This window comes from Pelobates fuscus, chromosome 8 (assembly GCF_036172605.1).
Source record: "Pelobates fuscus isolate aPelFus1 chromosome 8, aPelFus1.pri, whole genome shotgun sequence".
NCBI lineage: Eukaryota > Metazoa > Chordata > Amphibia > Anura > Pelobatidae > Pelobates > Pelobates fuscus.
The window spans coordinates 31,567,732-31,592,849 of record NC_086324.1 but is presented as its reverse complement, the minus strand read 5'-3'; the positions used below and the strand labels follow the sequence as shown (position 1 = coordinate 31,592,849).

General features: G+C 38.7%; 1 protein-coding gene across 5 annotated transcripts in view; it reads right to left on the bottom strand.

Moving 5' to 3' along the window:
- PKP4 (plakophilin 4) overlaps window positions 1-25,118 on the bottom strand; it is a 203,728-nt gene that overhangs the window by 7,038 nt on the left and 171,572 nt on the right. For all 5 annotated transcript variants that reach the window (XM_063429625.1, XM_063429627.1, XM_063429629.1 and 2 more), the window contains exons 12-21: window positions 24,809-25,022; window positions 13,050-13,233; window positions 11,773-11,890; window positions 10,872-11,060; window positions 10,124-10,297; window positions 9,767-9,917; window positions 8,618-8,813; window positions 7,614-7,698; window positions 7,259-7,376; window positions 4,479-4,607 (exon numbers count right to left, since the gene is read on the bottom strand). In XM_063429625.1, the coding sequence (XP_063285695.1) occupies window positions 4,479-4,607; window positions 7,259-7,376; window positions 7,614-7,698; window positions 8,618-8,813; window positions 9,767-9,917; window positions 10,124-10,297; window positions 10,872-11,060; window positions 11,773-11,890; window positions 13,050-13,233; window positions 24,809-25,022 (1,558 nt within the window). The remainder of the gene's footprint in view (window positions 1-4,478; window positions 4,608-7,258; window positions 7,377-7,613; window positions 7,699-8,617; window positions 8,814-9,766; window positions 9,918-10,123; window positions 10,298-10,871; window positions 11,061-11,772; window positions 11,891-13,049; window positions 13,234-24,808; window positions 25,023-25,118) is intronic.

Genomic DNA, 25,118 nt, shown 5'->3' with positions numbered 1-25,118 from the left:
AGGAGAGGTATATTTGTAGGTTGTACGTTGTGTCTGCCTATTGGTCTCTTAACATTTCCTTGTCGCCTCTGGGCCTCTTCCCTGGTGGGATAGTGAGGGCTATTGGTCCGGTTTTAGTGGTCATCTGCTGTTCATGAGTGTTTCTTGTTCGTGTTGTGTGATGTCATGATATAGGTGTTTGCTTCCAGTCTGATGTGTGAGTGTGAGTGTGTGACACAGTCGTTAGCAATCTCGGGTTGAGGTGGGCTGCATCTGTTATTCAGATAGTACAGGAGTCATTGTTGGAGAACTTAGAGAACAGATGAGTGAGAGATAAGAGAAGGAGGTGGGGGGGGGGGGGGGGGGAGGAAAAAGCGGTTTGGAGGAAGGGTGGGGAGGGTGGTGTGGAGGGTCCCATTGCCCGTGCCCATGGTATCGCATGGGGCGCGGGGTTCCTCGGGGCTGCAGACGGTCATTCCTGTCTGCTATGTAGAGTAGCCATGGGCACCATCTCTCCACATTTTTGTCCTCGAGGCCCATAAGTGTGGCCTGCATTGATTCCGCTCTCTCTCTCTCTATATATATATATATATCTTCCACACGTGGGCCATAGGCTGTGGAATGGTGTAGGGTGGGAGATAGCTTGGCCAGTCAGGCCTTTCAAACCAGTGTCCCTCAGTTCCATCCCCTGTGGTCAAGAACATGTTACGTCCCTCCCGGAAACCACCCAAACTGTGTCGGTCGCAGGGTGTGTGCTCACCCCAAACACCCCGCGGAGCGTTCGCAATCAGGGGGTTGTGAGCTGTGGAGAATAGCCGTGGGCTACTGCGTGTGTCCATACCATCTCGTGCAACCGGTTCTCGGGCAGTGTAGTGGAGCTGAGTCCGGTGTCATCGGGGCATGGCTATTCCTCTGGGTTGGATGGGTGTGGAGGCGCATCATGTATTCGGTTCTCTCTGGGGCCCCTCCGTGGGGTCCGCGGTTGTCTCTGGGTTCTTGGTCCAGCGGTTCAAGTATCCAGTCCGGGACCGCTATGGGCGGTCCAGCCTTTGGAGAAAGCGTGGTATTTCGTCCGGCCAGCGTCCAGCGACCCATTTGTTATGGTGTCTCACTTGGATGCTAAATGGGAAGCCCCATTTGTATGGGATATTGCGTTCCCTCAGTGCTGTAGTGATAGGTCTGAGAGCACGTCTAGCTTCCAACGTGGTAGGGGAGAGGTCGTTGTACAGGGAAGCCTCCGCCTCTTGATAACGCCACGTGGGCCGGGTCCTGGCCCGTTGCATTATCCGTTCTTTAAGGGGAAATGAGTGTAAGCAGCAGAAAATGTCTCTGGGGTCCCCATCCCTGATCCTGGGTCTCAAGGCCCTATGTGCCCGCTCAAAGCGAATAACTGGCGGTGCGTCTGTCCCCAGGATTTGGAGGAAGAGCGCAGTGAGCAGCTCCTCCACATTTTCCGTCCCCTCACCCTCTGGCACCCCCCTTACCCAAATGTTTGAGCGGTGGCTCCGGTTATCCAGGTCCTATACTTGTCTGCGCAGGGCCAGTAGCATGTTGCCCTGCCTGTGTCTGCAGCAAATGCTTGGTGCTGTGATTCTAGGGCCTGGGTTTCCAAGGCCTGGATGCGGCCGCCTTGTGCCTCTATGTCTGTGCGCAGTGCCGTGACCGCGGATGTGAGGGAGGCAGTGAGGGGTGGATGTCAGGGACTGCAGGTCGGACTTGGTGACCATATTAGCCGCCAGTCTCCTGATCTCTGCCCCAATATCGTCCAGAGTAGGCTGGTGGGGCTCCGAGCAGGAGGAAGAGACGGGCGCCATCTTGGATCCGTGCGCCTCGCGGCTCAGTCCCAGCGGGGTTTGCAGTAATCCGTCCATCGGTCCCAATGGCGGTGCCGCCCTGGGGGTATGCTGAGTCTCCTGCCTTTTTGTGCGTCCCATTTAGGCAGGCTAGCGGGTTATAGACGGCTAATGGTGGCTCGGTGGCGAGGAGCTCGGGACTTACACGTCCATGCTGGTCGGACTTCAGGCCACGCCCCGCCCCGCCTATGATTTTTAATGGACTAAATTACAAAGACCCATGTTAACACAATACCAAGCAAGATGCCTGCAATACAGAACAATAAGATGACTAAATGGTCAGACAGTATTTGCTGCTGCTCTGGGCATTTGTTAAGTGACATCTCATTCTGCTGCAACTGTACTGTGACCTTTCAAACTAGCTTCTTAAATTCAGAGTAGGTCCTATATTCCATGCAATACCCAGAGCAGATAGGCCAAAGCAGAGAAAAGGCTAAAGAAACTGACAAGTTCAAGCAGAAGGTTATGAATATTTAACCCCATTATCAACTCAGCATAAACTGTATACCAGGTCTCCTGTATGAATCCTGTACTGCCAACCCACTGCATTGCCACCCTAATGGTCCCACGGGTCTTGTTCTCTTTAATGAACTCTTTAAGTTGAAGCTTTGTAGGGGAGATTGAAGGAGAGAAACAAATTTGACAGCTGCACTATTTTGCTGTAATCTGACAACTGTCACAATCCATTACTAAGGAGAGGCGTAATAAATTGCATTCAATCACGCTTTAATCCCACAGTGTTTAGGGTAAAACCTTATCGGTAACCTCATTAATTGGACGTGTATGAACCGCATTTTCTGTTATCATACGCGGTAAACTTATTCTCCGTGCCCAAAAGGCATTTAAATTGGATTGTAAGCTTTTGGCATCGCTCAGTGCACCTGAATTTTCATGTGTTGAATGTAACATTTTTAATGTCTCAAGCAGGGGGTTTATATTAAATGCTAATGTAAACAAATCCAGCTACAAAATGTTTTGTGAATGAAAAGGTTTGATATGATTTGTTCGTATTTTTGCACTGGGCAGCATAAAATGCTGTAATTAATAATGAGCAGATCAGGTGATGCGAGGACGATTTAAGGATGTCATTTTTGGGAAGTCTGGCTTTTGGCCGTCTCCATGAAATCATACTTCTCAGGAGCCGCCTGTTTTGAACCCACGTTCCTCTTTACTACAACAGAATGTGCGACAACCTGTAGTGTGTAAAACAAGTGTGTCACAGATCTCAGAGTCAATAAAACCAAATGTAATGTAGAATATGCAAGAAGGTATCACAGAGCTCTGGATCAATAAAAAAAACAACCAAAACAACCCACAAAAATATGTGGTTTTCATGAATGTGTCAGATCTCCAGAGGCAATAAAATCCAGTGTGAAGTAAATATGCTTATATTGTAGCAAGCATAATTAAAATGTATCATTACGGTTTTAAATACTTTTAAACAAGTTACACATTTATATCAAGATAGACAGTGAATTTCCTGGGTTTGGCTTGTTCGTCCTGAATTTAAGGCCAAGTCTCAATGCTTCAAGTTCAGCTACTTTGTCCTAAAATGTAAAATTCACTTTGAATTCTCACTTTAGTGAATAATCCTCGATATATGTAAATGTACATGGGCTGTCTTGAGCGATGCCTTCCACAGAGGATTTGGATATGGATTCACCCCCTCATCTCCACCCCTCTGTCTCAAATCCATTCCCCTGGATTTTTGGGACGTATCAACCACACTGGGGTTGATTCGGAGAACATGTAAATGCATATACCATATCCTACATTTTTAATAGAACGCACAGAGCACAGATGCAGGAAAAAAAGAAAGGATGACAGGAGATGAAAATAATGAATGCTCCAACACAGGAAGACACTGTATCAGTCTGCTTCCTCTGATGACAGTCGACTTTATGATGAGATGGCAGTAAAGTAGGAGAAATGTAACTGAAATCTAGATAATCCATGGAATAAAGTGCTCTAACTAAACCCTTTATTTTATTTATTCAAATTTCTGCCTAGCATCTAGACTAAGACACTGCGGAAATTCCAAAAGGATGTCCTGCTAATAGCCGTTAAAGTTAAAACATTTCAGAGTGCGGTCTCCAGGAACTGGACAGGTTGTTTTATCCTAATCTCTTTGGACACATTTTACTGAAAATAGCAGACGTGAACACTGTAAATATTACACAAAGATTAACTGGTTATATGGGGCAGGACATAACACCGGTGCAGTGGGGGACTACAAAAACAAACAAACAAAAACACACACTGTCTCTCTCTAACACATAGATTAAACATACAGATTAGACAGCCTTAAACAGCTATATCATAAAGATTACATCGTTTGTATAGATTAAACTGACAGATTATATAGCTTACATTGGTATATTAGATAGATTAAATACATAAACCATATAGTTATACATATACATAGGAAGATTAGATGATGTTGAGATTAGGTAAATTAAACAGATTAGATAGAATGACAGACAGATCCACGTCCAAACATCTCACAGTGCAACATTCTATAAGAGTGTTTATATGGTACCTATTTTAAACTATTAAATGCCTCATTCATGTTAAAACAAAAGAATTTCAGACTTCCTCTTACAGCTAATCTAATCCCACGTCCAGCAGCCGGTAATTGTCTCTTACCAGTGTAAATGTCTTTGTGGATGACGGAGTCTCCCTGGTTGTAGTATTGCATAGAGGACTGCGTTCTCTCATAGCCAGAGTGAGGCTCTCGTATTCCTAACAGTGCTGGTGACGATGATGTGCTGCCCACTAATAAATTAGCAAAAAAAGAACATCTATTACTAATGTACAATGATGTGATATTACAGCATATGTTAATGTACCCAATATATACTGTTGTATTAAGATCCTAGCCAAATCGCTAAAAGCATGCATACACATTACACAGCAAATCACAATAAAACAAAACATGCATTTCTCATCTTTGTTGAAGTTGACACGAAGTGTAAAAAAAACACAGACAGTGTGATTTTTATTTCTCTGATTTCACCAAAGAATTATTAAGCTTACTTGCGATTGCACATACTGACTGGATAACCACCAAAATCCTGGTAATATCTTGCAGGTACCAATATGGATAAACTGCTAACGACGTTGAAGGGTTAGAGAAGCTGCCATCTAACCCTTCCACAAAAAGAACCTGAATGGCAAGCTGTAATCAAAAGTGGAGATTACAACTCCTAAGCCGAAAGGCAAACACGGAAGCTATGTATGAGCAAAGCTTATTCGTGGGTCAGAAGTGTAGGTAAGGCAAACGCAAAGAATCAGAGTTAGGATTTGTATATTCTAGCCGACATACTGCGAGACGGATAAACAGATAGGTTGGAGGTAAACACAGACTACAAAATTGATGCTGAAATAAACGGTTGGCTTCTTTCTCGGGATGACTGAGTGCAATAATAAACTCTTTCATGGTTCTGTTCCATCATCAGATTTAAAAAGTTTATAAATAAATCGTATGCCAAACACTCATTTGCCCATTATCAATTCTTTAATCAACTCAATTTGTTTCTCAATTCATATACATTACAAGCCAAAGGACAGTGAACAGTGGAAATCCTAAAATGTCTCTGAATTCACAAAAATAATGAAGGATAACCCTAGACCATACTTTCTACCTGTTAGAAAACAAAATAGCAACACCTGTCCCCTATGTACACAACTGTACACAATGTAAAGCTGAAAAATCTTGAAAAAGAACACACACAGAAAATGCCAACACAGTAAGGAAAACACAAGACAATTAACATGATTGTCTTATAACACTAAGCAAAAAAGACAGAATCATCATTCTTATTTTAATGTTAAACTATCAATACATTTATTTACATTTCATTTACAATACTGCAAAAGAGAGAAAGAAACAGAACCATTGCAGAAAGCAGACTACACTGCCGTAGGCATGCAGTGATTATTGCAGAAATACATCTTCACATCTTTTCTGTTTGCTGTCAGACTGTCTCCTTGTCTGCCAAGCACATTAACAGTATGAAAAAGACAAAAGCTGGAGGGATTGTAATCTGACAGTTGTGTCAGGGGAAAAAAAAAACCCTCAGTGTTATCTACCAAAACTGATTCAAACTGGCTTAGACAAACTGTGCTCTTGGCCCAGACTATCCCTTTTATAAAGCTGCCTACCTTGCAATTTTCTGGGAAAAAAATTAACGGTGCATTAACAAAACTAGCCAGTGGAGGGCACCATGCTTAAATTGGCTCTTTAGCCTAAACAGCATTTAGAGTAATTTGTATTTATCTAAATTGATGCCTGTCTTTTTGTCTTCAATCGGTTTAATTCCTGTAGAGAGAATTCATTTTAAATGTTAGAATCTATTCTACATTTGCAGAGGTCTATATCTCTAGTCTGAAACAGACTATTTCCATGAGGTCCAGCTCCTAATTATGATAAGGACCACTACAATAACAGGAAGTGACAAATAAGATCACTGCCCTGGCCGACACACAAAATGTGCTTTGGATATATGTTCATTTTAGAGATAAACAGTTCTGGTGTACCTAGTGTGACACACAGAGGAGAGGGAGTCTGACTAACACCGTGCCGCTCAAACTGGAAAAAATAGGGATTCACTAAAACCTATAGGGAAAATGGCAAAGGAAACGCTCTACAAAGTAGTGTATAGAATCCAGGAGCTGACTTGTGATAATGGCTCAAATATAGTAATGTGGGATCACTTGGAATAAATAGTTCACTAAAATGATGATGCAGACGTGAAAAAATAAGCTAAATGAGTGGATAAATTAATAGGTACTATGCCTTTAAAAAATAAAAAAAATAAGCTAAATGAGTGGATAAATTAATAGGTACTATGCCTTTAAGAGTGAACTATTTATTCCAAGTGATCCCGCATTACTATATTTGAGCCATTATCACAAGCCAGCTCCTCGATTCGATACACCACTTTCTAGAGTGTTTCCTTTGCCATATGTTCATTTTAACCTGTAAGTTAGATTACACAATTTGCCGAGCTGTAAAAAAGAAACACAAATACATTCATTAATTTAAAAAAAATAATTTACGGGGCGACAAACCATTGAATATTTCAGGGCTGATTTGCTGTTTATTTTTCTTCAAGCAGAAACTGTTAAATATTTAGAGGAGTTGGATATTACCTGCTATATTCAAGAGCGGATGCTTTAAAAAACGAAGTGTTATTCACTAAATTGAAAATTCTAAATTAATTCAAAATTTTAGACCTTTTTTAGCCGAGCTATAACCAAATTAAAGATTTTTTAGAATTTTTACTATTTTGTTTTATGATTTGAAAATCACTTAATTCCCAACAATTCCCACTTTAGTGAATAAAGGTGAAATTTATCAGGATTTTTTTTTTCCTGGATAAGTAAGTTTTGTTGCCAGCAGAAAGGTATTCAGAAGCACTGACCTGACTGGATCATGGGAGACATCTGTTGATTGGTGGTTGATAACGAAGGATGGGATTTGAATCTGTCACGTTCTAATGTTGACACTGGGGTAATAAAATGAGACTGATTCCAACCCTCCTAGAAGAATAGAGTACATAAGATTGTCAAAAGAAAAATAAACCTGCATAATAAATATAATAATCCCATTTGTTAATTATAACAATGTATTCGGCAGAAATTAAAAAAAATCACTAAATAAGCAACTTATAAGTGAACATGCAATATAAAACAGAGAAGGAGAGGGATGCAGTAGCCAATGTATGATTTCAGCCTTAAATAGAGAATATTTAAATTTTTCTGGAGGAGGGCTATTACCTTCTTGTAAATGCTGCGGAGATCTCGATATTGCCATAACGTGTTCAGAACTTGGGCTGCAGCCTTAACCACTTTCAAAGATGATCTAAGGATGGAAAGAAAGTGTAAAAGTAATCAGAATATTCGAAAAAAAAAAAAAAAAAAAAAAACAACAAAAAAAAAAAAAAAAAACACACACACACTTTTTCCCCCAAACAGCAGCTAGCCATTTCTTTGCAGCAGAACGGTCACTTATAAATTTCCAGCTTACACTACTAGGCCTTAAAGGGACACTCAAGGCACTATAACAACTTTATCACAATTATGTTATGGTGGAAGAAGGTCCTGTGCGCCAGATAACCACAAAGTTTGCCCCTTTACTTCTTAGGCAAGTACAAGGTTTTAATCTCGAAACCTCAAACCTGCATAGAAAGGGAAGAGGCTTAACAGTTTAAGCCTTTAAGGTAAGATGGCACGAAGTACCTCCACACACCATACAAATATAACGTTACTGTACCCGGAGTGGTCCTTCAAAAGTCAAATACCACTGTCAGTAAGCATGGAAAGTCCATGTCACACTCACCAGGGCCCGCCCCCCCCCCACACACACTTTAAAGAAAGGTGCAGGTATTTGGATTTAATCAAATTATAAATGCAATCCAATTTTCGTAAAGAACATGGCTGTTTTTCATCTTATTCTTCCTGCTGTGAAACCAAATGGCCCAGGGTTTTCTAATGGCTATGAACCATGAATAAGTGAAAAGAAGACTGTAAAAACTAATGATAGAATCTGAGAATTTATACTTCTCCAGATAGCGCTAGGATGACTTTCTGATATCTGCCAAATACTGTGCAACAGAAAAGCAACCGCAAAACGAATAATTAAAGCTACAGGGGTTGGACTCTTGGGGGAGTAGGGCTTGCAGTGTTAACATAATTCCCTATTTATCACAGCGGATACATATTCGTTACATGGTATTTCTATTCTTCTAAAGCCACTGATTACTCATTTGTGATTTACTTGCCTGTCTCCTTTCCCTTTTGTGATGTTCACCAGCTTCTCAATCCCACCTGTATCAGCCAGGGCTTTTGCATTCTCCATGTTTTTGCTTGTAACCTCATGCAATGCACAGCAAATTGCAGCCACCGTATCGTCGGACAAAATACTTGGCCCATTGCCCCCAGGAAGTCTGTTTACCAGATCCCTCATTGCATATTTACCTAGGGTAGATTGCACAGTCATAACGTGGTCACGTGTCAATCTTTACAGTCAGGTTATCAAGCAATAAAATGCACACTTGTGAAAGATGCATTTATGTCAGGAAAAAAACCAAAATTACTCAGCTCACAAGGTTATTCAAGGATGTGTGAATTTAAAAAAAAGATCCAAAATGTGTAGGTTAATTAAAAGAAAAAAAAAATCTAGATTAAAAAAATAAATTAAAAAATAATAATATGAAATTCACACTTTAATGAACAATCCTGGCAGCATGATTAATTCATTCAACAAATTCTCATCAGCTTACAATCTTGGCTATGGTAACTGAACGCCTCGGTAAATTCACAGTTTTTGGCTCTGCTATCCTTCAATTGTCTTTGGAAAGGGAACTGGCTTTCATATTTGGAATTTAAGGTTCCAAGAAGAACGTCTGCCCCAACAGCTTCCCAGCTACCAGAACATAAACGATAAGATGTGAATTTTTATTACCCTATTACACAGTTACCCTGGTAAATCTCCAAGACAAGACAGAACAAGCTAGAACAGGGCCTACAATTGTAGGACAGCTTTGTCATGTATTTAATAAACAGAAAAATCCTATCATTCTTTAAATACGGCATAACTGCAAGGACCATGAATGACTTATTTCTGAACGCTTCAACAAAAATAATAAAAAATATATAGAGTAATAACTGACAATTATAGTTGTTGGTGAAAACTTAAATCAACGGACACTAAAGTTTTATCACTAATGGCAAATTATTTCTCTTCATAGTTATAGCATAATAAAAAGGCACATAAAAATAAAACAAACACCACAAAATCCATAAAGTAATAAACACCATAAAGTATCTAAACTATCAGAACATTCTGATAAGAGAGGTGCTATTTGCTTGTTCTCCCTTATGGGAGCAGTAAATGTTAAAGGAACTATAAGGATTTGGAAGGTACATACCAATAAGCTCTTTGTTACGAACATCTAATGCCATGTTCCTCAGTGCGGTAGCAACAGACGACACAACTCTGTCATTATCCATCCGTAGAAGCTCCACCAGGATTGGAAGACCTTTCTCTTTCCGGACAGCTCCTCGAATATATGCTGCAAACTGGAGGTGGAAAAATAACAGAGGTTAATGGAGGTTACATTTGACTAATTTGCAGGATATCTCCCCTATCCCATCCAAACATAACCAGATTACTTTATTAGCAAGGGTCAGCTGGCCAATGGAACCTACTGCTACTGCATACGTTATTGTGAATCATTTCAGACAGGCCTAAGGGCTTCAAATCATGGATGAAACGGTTTCTCTACCTTCCAGTTGCCTGCAGAGAGATTCTGTAGAGATCCAGCAGAACCTTCTAACGTAGCCGGGTTAGAGCTTTCGGCTAAAAGAGTCAGATATGGCTTTACCACAGAAGGATGCCAGAGCATTTCAACACCTTTTGGAGACTGAGAGAGTCCAGGAATTGGGCCAACTCCATCCCACTGAAAGAGAAATTCAAAAATATACATTGACCTCAAACACAAAAGTGAGCAAGACAAAAATGATTTAGTCCAAAATCATATTGCCAATAAATGTTCTTTATGCAATTCCCAGGCACCTACAAACAGAACGCATATGGATTGCACTAGAATGGAACAAGTTTAATACAAGTGAAATCCTTAAAGTATATATAAATCTCTATTCCAATTAATGTATAGGTCAGGAATGGTCTCAAAGTAATATACAAGTAAAACTATTTTTGTGTGTGTGCACTTCCGTAATCTATATTTCGTATATATTTTGGTCTGTCCGGCAACATTATTACTGAGAAATGCATGTTCCGGGTGTGCCCCCAATCCCCCTTTTTTCTGTGTAGCTTTGGGATTCCTATTGGGTTAAGCACCCCACCCATCCACTATAGGTGTGTTTGTTGTGTCTGATGTACAGTGCCCACCGTGCACAGAGGAAGCTGAGGTGGTTACAGTTATTTCACAGGGAATATAAATTCTCGATGACACTAATCAATTTTACATTAAACAGATTGACGGATACTTGCAGACTGGAGATTATACTAACCGGCTCCTCTTGTGGAGCTTTTTTTTTCTTTTTCTTTTTTTTCCCCCAGCAGCTGGAGTCAGAGTCTTTACTGGGGGACTCCTTGCAGAAATCATCCATTTCATTAATTCCGAGCATCCGAGCTTGAGGCACTTCCAGTTCTAGACGATAGGACAGGTTTCTCAGCGTGCACACGCAGTTTTCCACAGTCTGAAATGGAAGGAAGAGATTGCACGCTTAGCAAACATTACTCCAGTCTTTGAAATTCAGAGATTCCACAGTTCTGCTATCATTTTTTCTATTTGCCGCAGAGGACTTTGGTAATATTGTGAACGAGGAGAGATAGGAGATACTATCTAGCTGAGGGAGTCGGATATCGAGGTGATTTACAATTCTTACTGCTGCTAGAGCAATATTTGTTTTAGTCAGCTTAGTACAAAAACCAGCACGAAACTACACTTCAGCAGAAATTTTATACAATTAATGTTTTGGCAAATGACTGCTTAAGTAAGGCTTCTTAAAAAAAAAAAAAAAAAAAAAAAAAAAAAAAACGATATGTATTAAGCACGAGTAGTAATTTATCAAATGATCGGGTTTTAGTAAAATGTCATCACTGAACAAACCAGTTCTATGATTTGTGCTTTTAAAACGCTTTTGTTCCTGTAACAACTTCTGTATACATTTTCTTCAATATTCTTTTACGAGAGCATAATTATATTTGTCGTGCAGATTTGTAAAGGCATCTGAACGCTGCACAGTCATTTCTCCAAAGACATGAAAATAGGAAAGGGGCACACAGGCACAATGGGCCGTTCATTAGATATAAAATTGCAGAGAACTGACTAGAGGATTGCAAACCTTAATCCACTGGTCTCCTAAGTTCCCTGGCATGCAATGGTTCAATGAATGATTTTCCACATACCTTGCTGTCAAAGTCGGAGGTGTTCACGCAGGTCTGAATCACGAAGAGGAGAGAGTCAACCAGCCCTTCACAGTATCTCATCTGCTTTCGTGCTTCTTCTCCTGCTGAACTGAGATTTCTGGAAAAGATCAAGACGGAGGCCTTGTCAGCAGGCTCAATATGGGGTGCCAGGAGGTGAGGTCATTTGATAAAATTCTTCAAATGCAAGTTTTTTTAAATAATGATGGCAAGCTTAAAGCAGTAATAGCTGGGGAGTAATCTAGACCCAAGTGGCTAGACCCTGGGATTTGGGTACTGCATTATGCTAAATGCATATAGTATCCCTTTAAATTTAGCAAGCCACACAACTGCATAGAGCTCAGTCTTTAAAATAAGGATCTCAGTCTTGGTCCCCTGTCAAATAATCCCTGCCCTTTTCTATTATAAAACATAGTAAAGGGACTAAAAGAAACATTTCGGTTTCTCCTCCTCTAATGCAATGTGTCGCATGGAATGCAAATTGTTAAATCTTAAATATCAATTTGAAAAACAATAGGTCCATCATATAAAAAGGTTATATGGTTTATCCAACCCTTTTAAAATAAATTTTAATTAGTATAATTCCCTATTGGCATTATTATTTCAGTCCCCCTGAAATAAATAAACAAAAACATATATATATAAAAAAAAAAAAAAAAACTCAGAAAAAGGTTACTTACCTGTATCCAGTGCCAATAAAAATGATTGGCCATCTGTTAGATGTGGAATCTTTTTTTTTTTTTTTTTATATATTTACCCCAGAGTTTAGAGGTAGAGAGGACTATGGGAGCAGCCATTACATGTTTTTTTTTTTTACAAAGGCACAGCAAGGCATTTGAAGAAAACCAGTGGAAACCCCCATTATTGTCCTGTGTACACATTGATTTAATTTGTGAAAAGGTGTGCACTTTACTTATATACTTAACCCCAGCAAATTATTTAAATCATTTAACTGATGTGAATAATCCCCCCCTTCCTCCCATAAAAAAAAACAACAACCTTTCCAAAAACATTAATATAGTATCAGCATATTATGCGGAGTAATAAATAATACACAAAAGAGAAGTAAAATTAATGTAAATAAAACATGCTGTTTTTGCAGCCTATAACTTGCATCCAAAAGGACATTTATTTGGGTATTACTTGGTTACACTCTAAACATACCTATAGTTTCTATTTCATTAACACAGCATTGTTACATAGTATTTATTCTAGAATTAAGTTCCGGGTGTTTTCTAGTGAGAGCATTGCTGTATTACCTCATGCAGCCGGTGGTGTTGCGCAGAACAGAGGAAGTTTGGAATTTAATTTTATGGTCGTCGTCGAAAGAAGAATTATTCAGCCCGGAATGGGGGACAATCACAGTGTTGGTAAGAGGCATTAAAGCGTCACGAATTATAGTCATCTTCACTGAATCACAAGATGACAAATTCCACAGGACTCCTAGAAGGGGAGAGAGCACAAAGCGTGTCAACCAATGAGAAACGACTACAGTGTAGATCAGGATTATAAAGTCACAGGTTTCCCACCATTTTTAACGTACGGCATCCTATCCCATCCCATACATAAAGTGCTACCAATAGACCTTACAATTTCTCAGTATAAATCCACATGATTTAAAATATAGTCATCTAAGGATCTCTTGGCAAAAAGCTACAAGTTGCTTTTCTGTTTAAATTGATGGCATCACACTGATCCAGAATAAAATTGCTTCCTTATTATTAAGGTAGACATCGCCAGAGCCTGGGGTTTAGGACTAGATAAACATGCAAATATTGAGCGCTTTTCCCTGAATTCCTGTGAGTGTAAATGGCTTGATCTTGCATATATTTCTGCTAATACACTTGTAAGCACTTCCTTTCACAGTCACTGGAAAATATTGGTCGTACATGCTGTTTGTTGGCAGATAAGCGTAATTATCCCTTGAAATTCCAAGGCAAGCTGCAGTACATGGGTCTAGCAAACAAACTTCCGAGACCTGCAGCTGTACAGAAACTACAGCGGATATTTCACCATCTTTAATTCTTAATCACTGTAGTAAAGAGCCAACATATTCAGCACAGATGTGGAATATTAAACAACAAATCACGAGACGTTTAAACAAAGAGTAAGGAAAAAAAAAAAAAAAAACCCAGTACAAGCCTACAATCTTAATTTCTTAGTAGGAAATAACATTAGTACAATAAATAATTCCAATTTCTGAAGAATCTTCCCTTAAAGGGACACTGTAGTCACCATAAGCATTTCATCTCATTGAATTGGTTGTAGTGCATATAGTCCCCTGGTTCCCCCCTGCCCCCCCACCACATTCAGTGTAAAATAATTTTTTAACTTTTTAACATAGAATGAGGTTTCTCTGCTTCCCTAAGTCCGCCCTCTACTGGAGGTATGGCTAAGGCAGATTACACACTTCCTTCGAGCCGTACTGATTCCGATTCATACAGATACAATCACAGCCACCCATTGGTACTTGTGATAATGACTTAATTTGCCAAGAACAGAGGGAATGGGTTTATCGCTGAATAAAAGGACAGAGTGTAGGGACTCGAGACACTATAACAACTTCATGGAGATGAAGCAGTTATGGTGCCTACAGTCTCCTTTCAAACAAAATCCAGCAATCATGTTATGTTATGTTATAAGTGAACCATGTATCACACAGTCCATAATATCACAGACAGGTGCTGCTGCAAACATCCCTGTTCCTGCTGTCATAACCTTTCAGGTACACTAGTCCATGGCCCAACCTACACTATTGATATATGTATCATGGGAGAAGTAATCCATAAATACTTTAGAGCAAAAGGTTACTTAGCTCTGAGGTGTGTGCATTTATTTATTATAAACATAGCAGATGTGCTTTGTGAGTCTGTTTGTATATTGCACAAGCACCCTGCAATAGAGAATATGGTGCATTCATTGTTTTTGTTTTACGTCTTATAATAGCAATATTTTGTTAGTATTCAAGGCAAAGTTTACGATGTACCAATTTTTAAAAATGTTTTTATCATTACTTTCAATAAAAGAAATTGGAAATAACAATTCTACAATTTACAATTACACTAAACAATTCTGTTTATTACAGGTGGGGGGGGGGGGGGGGAAGGAGGGGTGGAGTTAAGACATTAATCAATGATCCTCAGTGAAAGGGGTGGAAATAAAAACCCTTCATCAAATATCCAATAAAGATTGGAGTCACCCGTTGCTTACAGAACAGCTTTGATTGTTCTTGCGAAGCAGTCACACAAATCCTGAATTCTAAGTAGTGATTATCACCAACTGGCAATATGAGAACATCCAATGGGGTCCACTAGTTCTGTAAAATAGCTTGATATTCCTTGTATTTATCCAAATGTAAACCTTTTCACAAGCCAATTCATTACATTTCCTTCTACTGACAGGGTTATTCAAAAAAATGAGAATTCAAAGTGAATTTCAAATTCAAGATCATAGAGCCAAACTGGAAAGATTCTCAAACTCAAATTCAGCTACGTTTTAGATCTGGGTACTCGCTTTCGAAAATAACCATGTAAGTTATTACCAAATGGCAGTCCCGCCATAACCTCTAGCATTACGAAGCGGTTTATGTGAAGATAGGGTCGTAGAGATGTTTGGTCAGTTCAGAATATGCTTTCAATGTGCATTCATTCTATCCGTTCTGCTTAGATAATTTCCCTCAATCTAAAATAATCACTAGCTACACTATAGAAGAATAAACAGCTTTGAACTGTTATAAGATTATATCTGTATCATATAATGGCGTCTTGGTTTGATATTAGAAGTTTATGATGTACAAAATTTACAATTAAGGCAGTTTCATTAAAAGAAGTAGGGAACTGTAATATATTCTGTTTACTGCAAGTGGGCAAGAATAATTTAATTGGTGTTTTTTTTCCCCCAGTCTTCTAAAAAAATATAAGTATTTCATGGATCTGCAGTGCAGTAATCGCTTGTTATAATGAACTTGAGTGATTCCATTAAAATGTGTATTTATTTAATTTTAAAACGCGTGCTGAAGAGTATTTTTGAAATCTGCTCATAAAAAACAGATATTACCTGCGTTACTCATTTTTTTTTGTTTTATATGTACACACAACTAAGCAGACATAAAATGGTCCATACAAAGAGGTTCATGCAAGGCAATTCATGCAAATGAACCTCTAGTACAAAAAAAAACAAAAAAACAATTGTGTCAGTTTCCATGTTTTTGCAAGTTTGCCAGTGTTGAGCCTTTCAAACCTCCAAATTTTAGAACATTATAATTTATTAAATTTACAAGTTGTATTATGTGCTGGATTTAAATATACTTTAACCGTAAAACTAACAGGTACCATTAAGAGCAAAAAAATAAACGCATCTCTGCTATCTTGTTGTATGTTGGCTTAGTGAAAAATTCTCAACAAGCTGCTGTATATTAGCTGTAACCTTGAGGAATCCTTGCAGAAGTTTAGCTGCATCGTGTCATTTCAATTACTCTACTTCTATCTCTGCCGCATGTCACCAGACTTGATGGACAAATTATTAAAATCCTCACTTAACATCTGGCCCTCCCTGGGTTGGCTCTTCGCGTTCTTAAGGCATGTTTCCCCTTCAGTAATCAGATCAGACAACTTCATTTTCAATCCATTTAAAGCAGAATTGTTCCGAAGTATTACGTCAGGGGCTGATCGGAAGCGCAATTATCAATGCTGAGCACTAACTTCCTCCCGCTGGGTAGATTCCAAGACTCTCTGCTAATTGTGTTCTAATTGGATGTGCTGATGTGCGGAATTTTGACTGATTTAATGACTTTCTGTGTTCGTTTTATTCAGCTACATGGGTGACATCGAAGAGTCACAATGTTACTTTTGACTAAACTATAAAGACTCATTCTGTCAGCATGAAGGGATTAAAAAAAATAAACCAATTATATATCTACATTGTTAATTTGCTCCTTTTATAATTACATCAACGATATCCATGCTAACATACATACTAAAAAAAATAAAATGTATATATTTTGAACAGTACCTAAATTACACAAATTACACAATTCCCACCTATCCATCAAAAAAATTCAAATAGCACACTGACCGCAGTCCACTCTTTCAAATACTTGAGTATGATGTTAGACCCCAATCTATCTTTTGGCCTCCACATAGAAAAACTTGCATCTAAACTTTACCCACCCAAAACTAGGTGCCCTGTACAGAAACAAATCCTGCCTAAGCCCTACAGTAAAGGAAAAGATTGTAGTATATGCATCTGCACCGCAATCCCACATTAATAAACTCAACACATTGTATAACCCGTTCTGCCGATTTGTGCTACAATGTAATTACAGGAGCCACCATTGTGACATGCTAAAATAACTAAACTGGCTATCGCTAGAATCCAGACGCATCCTTCATCTTTCTAGCCTTGTGTTTAAGAGCTTTTCTGCATCCCGGCCCGCACTCGACATTCAAAAGAACCGGCAGAGACAACAGCACAAGCCTGTCCCAGGCACACGAGACCGCAAGCCCCTACAAGGCACACCTAAAATGGCAGCGGGAAACGCATGAAGACCACGCGGCCGTCACAGCTGCATAGGACGGATCTCATACAGAGAATCACGGCACAACGAAACTGCTTCTGGAATACTCACACAGAGCGGCCACTGGCAGCCCTATGCAAGCTACCCACGCTACAGACGAGCGAAATGCCCTTGGGCACGATGCCAGTCCGGATATTCGCCTACACACCACGAAACCCACCTGGACACCGCGCACAACACAGTGCGGCAAGACGCCGAGACCCAGCGACAAACACACCCCGCTTCCATCAAAGGGGCATAGGCTGAAAGAGACTATACCTGGGGCATCATGTCCACGCACCAGCAAGCCACCGACGGCAAACTTGCCCCACCAAGCCACATTGAGCATCAGGACACCCAGGTGGACACTGAACATTACACCTCTGTAATACACCTATGCCTTAAGCATTAGTCCGTTTTGTGTACTGCTGAGGCGATTAAGATCTGTTTACTGCAGGGGCATTAAAGCACTGTATTTATCTTTAGCCAGCTACACACAGTGTAGGGATAGGCCAGGTGTCGCCCAGCACACCACACTTAGCACATAGCCTTGCCATAGAGACTTGTAACTTGCCCAGCTTGTGATTTTACACAACACCCCTAGACTACCAACTCACTGTCTCTAAATATCAGCATGAAAATCTGCATGTCAATAGTTAATACACCTGATATCGCTGAAACGCTAAACATAACAATTGCTTGAGAAATGTATAGACTCCATGTTAAAACTATGTTATAGCAATCGAATTACCTACCAAAGCTAGCCTATAATAATTCACGTTGATAGAAACTCAATCTATAACCTGCTTAAATAACATGTATTCAGCTTGCTTGTAACACAAAAACTAGCGCATTGTACAACCATACCCCATTGCTCTCCATGTTATGTAACCTTTGTTTTGAAATATGCATGTGGATTGCCTTTGGGGTACCTCATGCCTGTATGTTACCCTCATATGCGCTGCAAAAATAAAGAATTTAAAAATAAATAAATATTGTTTTTGTATTTTATTGTACCCTATTGTAACAATGCAATGATTTGTGGACCCAGGACATACTTGAAAACGAGAGAAATCTCAATGTATCTTTCCTGGTAAAATATTTGTTATAAATAAATAAATTAAATAAATAAATAGATCGAAAGAGAAGTAGTTTTTCTTCCAAGAGGATTTTTTCCATAAAGAATATAGTTGGCCTAATCTAAATAAATACTACATAAATTAGTTGGTATCTCATTTAAATTTTATTGAGCACAATGATGAGTTTACGCGACCAATGCCCATTCACATAGACTATTTTCTAAAACATTTTAGAATGGAGCAGCTTCACAAGGAGCTGGTAGAATGAGCTACAGTAGTCGCACAATGCAGGTAGCAGGAAAAGGGGGCGAGGAAGGCCTGATTTATTCCTGTGCCCTGTACGATCAAAGCAAGTAATGTGAAAATCACTGCCGCATTGAAGCACTGAAGTTGGAATAAAAGTTTCTTGATCACTCTCATCCATGTGAAACAATGACAGAGTGTTCCTACCTGCAGCCAAGAGCGGCACTTACATTTAAATGGCGGCTCTGTTCTGTTGTACTAAATAAAGAATGAGGTTATAGATCTTGTGATGAAGTTAGGAGACGCCAGCAGTTTTGGCTTTTGTCCTCTTTGTAATGAACATTTAAAATGGCTTTAATCCTACAAAAACAGGGATTTTATTGGAGAGTTTTAGCTCAATGAATAGAAGGATTTATTTAGATTTTTTTTTTAATATAAAACTCAGAGAACATGCAATGAGATAAAGGTGTAAAACAAGAAATTGGCTGTGTCTGCATTGATTAATGCTTACTATATTTTTTATACCATTGTTGGTCTTTTCCCTCAAGCGGTAGCTTATGGGCACTCTAAGAACTTGGGTTGGAGGAAAAGATTATCACTACTAGTATGTAACTATGATTTAGTGTGATATATTATATAGTGTAAACATATTCACAAAAAGATAATTTTACCCCTTCCACTCCCTCATTTGGATTGGTTCCCAGTACCTTTTAAAGTTAAATAAATGCTGGTTTTAATGTTTTTTTTTTTTTTATCTCTAACCAATTTTGGTCTCCGGTGAAGTTGTTCCTTTAAGTTTTCCGCTAGTTGGAGTGCTTCTTTTATATTGGGAGGACCAAGGACTATTCAGTAGAAACAATATCTGGATTTTCATGAAGGTGAAATCTCCTTCGCTTTACTTTACAGCTTTGTGCATTGTCAATAGACGTGTGCTGCCCTATGTCAATCCTGTGTATAGAAGGATGTTTTGGAGCAATGTATAAAGAGAAATAGGACTGCTGAAATGTGGGATTATATATTGAAAAACAAACAAACATGAAAACAAACATCCTCTGTGAGATGTGGCATTTTTTTTTTTATTATTTTAGTAGTAATCAATTTTGCAGCATTTGTCTCTGGCTAATATTGACTCTGTATTGATACGTTGCCATAATAATATGTACTATGTATTAACTTTCTAGATACTGTTTGCTATTGCTGATTGGGGGTTCAGGGGTGATAGTTAAAGATAAAGATTTTTTCATATCTTATTTAAGGGACATCATTACAAAGCTTAAACGTTAACATTATGGATGCTTTTCAGTGTTTTATTTAATGCTGTAATTTTCGGACTAGAGACTGCCCCCTTTAAAAAGGCCAGCTATCCAGAGAAGAATTTAAAAACTATGCAATACGGCAAATAATGAATCCAGATTTGCTGTGCATGTGTAATATTTTCCTAAATAGGCTTTAATAGAAGTCTATTCCAAGAATCTCATCCAGTCCGAAAGTTACTCATCCATAGCGTGTTATATCTAACATTTTACGGAATCATTTCAATGTAGTAACTAAATGCTATGTAAACGATATCCAGCTTGTTACGCAGTTGCCACACTTCAATTGCAGGTTGTGAGCCTGCTCCAGCACTGCCTGAATGAAGCACTTGTTGTGACGCTCAGTGGCCTGCTTGACTTTGTTCCCATTTTGTAGAAAACCTGGATAATTCGAGGCACGCTCTGAAGCACATGAAAGAACAAAAAAGGGAAGAGGAAGCAAAAACGAAGAATTGAGCACATTTGAGATCTCTGACACAGTGTTTCCTTCATGCGGCAATCTTACTTTACCTAAAAGCATTTATTTTATAAAAAAAAAAAAAAAAAAAAAAAGATAATCACAGTCTCTCTTTTAATGTTTCATTAGGCCACACTGAAAAACGAGCGAGAGAGACCAGGAAAGGTGCTCCGACACAAAATATACCTCATTTTGGTTTAACCCATAGTGATTAGAACCAACGCGCAGATTCTCCCGCCCACCCCCTACAGTGACCGAATTAGACGTCAAAGTCTTCACGCTTGAAAGCCTTCGTGAGGATTAGAGAAGGATTATCTCACAGGTTATTAAGAAAATAAACGTCTTCAGGAGAAAATTGGGTAAAGTGGATAAAAAGCTCTGTGCTTAAAAATATATGTCGGATGTGCAGACAAGAAGAATTGTCAAGGATTGCTTTGAGATAAGTATATGGGCCTTTTTGACATTTCTGGGTGCTTTTTTGTTTTGTTTGTTTCTTTACAACCATCTACTTGTGTAATACTAGAGAAGGAAAATAATGGGGGATGAATTATTTGTTAGCTGTAATAAACAGGGCAAGGCAAGGCAATCTAAACCTCAACAGTGATTATGTACAAAGAGATAAACATGCTAATAATTAAAAGAAGTTTGATGCTCATGAAAAAAATTAAGTGAATTGCTCTACATAGGGATCAAAATGTCATTCGGGATGTACAGACTCCACAAAAGGGGGAGGCATTTATCTTTTTAATGATATTAATCAACCTCATGCATAGCTGTTAGAGCACTGGGGTTAAAGCGAATAATGATTAAATAATGCAACACCGGAAGATCCCCAGATAGTTTAGTAATGAATAATGATTAAATTAAGTAACGCAACTGCAATTTGCATGGCAAAGAAGATTTCCTTTGTACATATTAGAAAGGCCGAGGTAAAATGATGATATGTGATAACTCTCCATTGCCTACGTCTTTCCACCCCATGTCCAAGGATGCTGATAATGACAAACTCACAAGGAGTCTTTTGTAACTGTTTAATTACTGCTGTACACATCTCTTTGCACTAACTATTTAGTAAGAATTTTGCTTTCCACATACGCAACTGTTTATTTTTACAGCCGTATTGAGTGTTCTCTAATACCATGTAATATATTTGGTTGACTCTTTGCAGTGTATTGAAACATCTTCCTTAACCCCTTAAGGACCAAACTTCTGGAATAAAAGGGAATCATGACATGTCCCACATGTCATGTGTCCTTAAGGGGTTAAAGACATCAACAATTTATGGATTTAAAAAAAACAAAAACACCCCATAATATAAACTTTGCGAGTCTTATTTTATTTTTCTTCTTCATGGTTACTGTGCTGGACAAGGAGTACAAAGTGGTCTTCTGGTGGATCAACTGGCTGATTCACCATATCATTGGTTGGTGGCTTTCCAAAAGCCCATAATGAAAGATGCATCAACAGGTTTTAAAATATGTAGATTTCCGTGTCTGAGAATTGTCCTACTTTATCAACTTATTACAATTTTCAGGGATGAGCAGCTGCTGTTGGCATCACACACTGCCTAAAACATTGATCTGCTGTTTACTATACACATACTAGCAGGAGATACTTTAGTGACATATGAATTGAATAAAACCTTTACTTTAATTCTGCTAAATAAAGCATTTGTTAAAGATCTTGCTCTTTTGTGGTCTAATAAGTCAAAGATCAATATAACATCTTGCAATCGGTAAAGAAAAAAACGATAATGATTTCAAGGAGAAACCATGCCCAGATTGACTAACTACTGAACACAACATTATTTAATCTATAGAGCACAATCCTTTGCTCCATGAACATGTGAGTTGATTATAAACACCACATTTACATGTATTTTCTTCTAAGAATCATCAGAATGTGGGAACATGTAGAGCCACGTCAATGAGATGAAGCACTTACAGTGCCATTAAAAGCAACTAAAATTACAATGTGATTCAACGCGCAGAGCCACCACTGTACCAATCTGAACAAAATTGCACTTTTATTGCTGGAAGTAATTATCAATACTTGTTAATTATTATTATTATTGCACTCAGTAAAGGGATTCCTGCTATGGGTAACAATGCGGCTTCACAGATCTTGACTCCCAACAGCGAACTCACTGCAAGTTATTAGCATGTTTATTCAAACATGACAAGCAGGGTAGCATAGAAACACAACTTCATGTTTTTTCTAGTTAAAAAACCCCACATGATTATTTAATTGATGAAATATTAATGCAATGGATATAAAATAACCAATCTATCTCAATTTGCATCACATGTGTTTCCAGTGGTCTGAGAGGCCAGCAGACAGCAATGGTCACAAGAATACTGGATTCAAAATTCAGGTAATGACCACAGATGCTTCTGTATTAGGCAGTTTTGTGCACTGCCAAGTAGCTGGCCGTAAGATTTTATTCTGTAATGCCTAATTTAATTTTTAAGGCACATTATTGAGCAGAAGTGCAGAAGCATACCTACCTGTGATCAGCCTGTGTGAAGAGGGTGATGTGTTGCTAGGCAACCTGACATCTGCAAACCCGCAATAAATGCAGAAGGGAACAGAGCTGCGCTTGTCTTACAGCATAAAACATTGTGCTTTTCCATGGCTGCATTTCAATGCATCTATAAAACCTGTGCCCCACCACGTCTCTGGGTTAGTCCCTCAGTCACTGCCTCCGGGCTGGCCGAGGTTAGTGCTCGTTGCAGTTCAATTGGAAGATAAACATCTGATATTTCTTAATCTGATCAGTCATACGTTATTAGTTATTGTTGTTCATACAAGCCACCAAATGACCCCAATTCGTCCCCATTTTTCTTAAAGGACCACAGTTCTGATGGATTTTGCACAAACTTGCACTGCACATCTGGACTCCAATCAGTGGTTGGATCACCAATCCCGGAACAGAACTGGATAAACCCTGAACTGTGGCCCCCTGGGGGTCCTTTTTTGTATTGATTTGCCTTAATGAAATAAGATACATACAGGTGATACTCGAAAAATTTGAATATCGTGAAAAAGTTCATTTATATCGGTAATGCAACGTAAAAGGGCAAACTAATATATAAGATACATAAGTATAAAGTGTTACATTATACTTACACCAGAAAGGAAGATATGCACTCTTCATCTCCCATGCTTAATTTACATTTATACTATTCGGGTAATTACATTTTAATTATGTAGGTGAACACTGTCATATGGACTTTAAAACCACTAACAGCAAAATGCAGGAAGACAGGAGATGCTGAATGCTGGTTATGGAGGGAGTTAATACCGATCATTAGGTTGGAAAGCCAACACATGTCTCATTTGTGAATTATATTGAAAAGAACATTAAGTTGGAAAAATTCATGAACACTGTTCAATTATTTTTTTGCCAATATCATAGCAGCTTGAAATTGAATGCTAATGCTTTAGATAATCAGTGTACTTGGCATCAGCGACGACTTGAAATAAATAATGGTAATCATGAAAATTACATAGGGAACAAATTACCAACAACAATAGAGGAAAACACAATAAGCATTTTAATTGGGAGCTGTGCCATTTGCACAGTTGTCGTCATATAAATGACCAAGTACAGGGTTCAACTGGTCCTACTTCATTGGGCAATTCTGACTACATGTACCTGTGCTGCTAGGAAGATCTATTACAGAAAAATGGCAGATCTGAAAAGCAAGAGAGGGATGGTGCAATAAAACTACTGGGACTAATTGGACAAAGACTTCAAATAGGTAAATAATCTTAGTCATGGCCTAAAAACAGAGGGATCACAGAAAAGTTGAAGGTGATGAACACAAGCCAATTTTGTAACACATTAAATATGTGAATGTATAGATAAAAGGAATACCCACTCAATGCAGTCTTAATAAGGTGGACATAATTAACTGGGAACTGCAGTTCAACGAGACAAAGAGCCATGGTGGAACGGTGGAACATGTGGGTTTGCAACATATTTTGAAGCTGTGGAACTTCAAGATATAAAAAGGATTCTTTTTTTTTTGCCCCCAGAACCTTTTTTTTTGGAATGTATCGATTTGTGATTAATCAAAACTGGTGGATGAAAAAATGCTGCATGGACATTAATGATTGCTTACGAAAGGTCGAACACTGTACCGGCACCAACCAACAGTCAATTGTGAGACCTCAATAGAGGCAATGGGGTAATAGATAATAAAACAAAACTACAAATTCTAATCTGCCATCAAGTAATTATTTTATATGCGAAAAGGAAGTATAGATTTGGCAGTTGTGTCCTCATGACAAAGTACATTCAGTATTTATGTATATGGACGAATAACCAATTGATTCATCTGTACAATAAGCTTATCTCGACACCTACCAGTGACAAGCTCCCTGATTTCCTGGTCACCCGTTTTTCTCAGTAGTCTTAAAAGGGCAGGGATACCTCCTGCATTCTTCACTGCAATCTTGTTTTCATCAGTAGATTTTCCATAGACTAAATTCCGCAGAGCACCACATGCGTTTTTCTGAACATCCAGAACTTTATTATCAAGAAGATCAACTAGATGCTTTATACCTCCCAATCGGCACACCTAGAAAATACAATAAAACATAATTCCTCTATTAATATTCATTTGCTTAAAATTTCCCTTAAAATAAAGAACATTTTTATTTTGGTGGGCATTTGG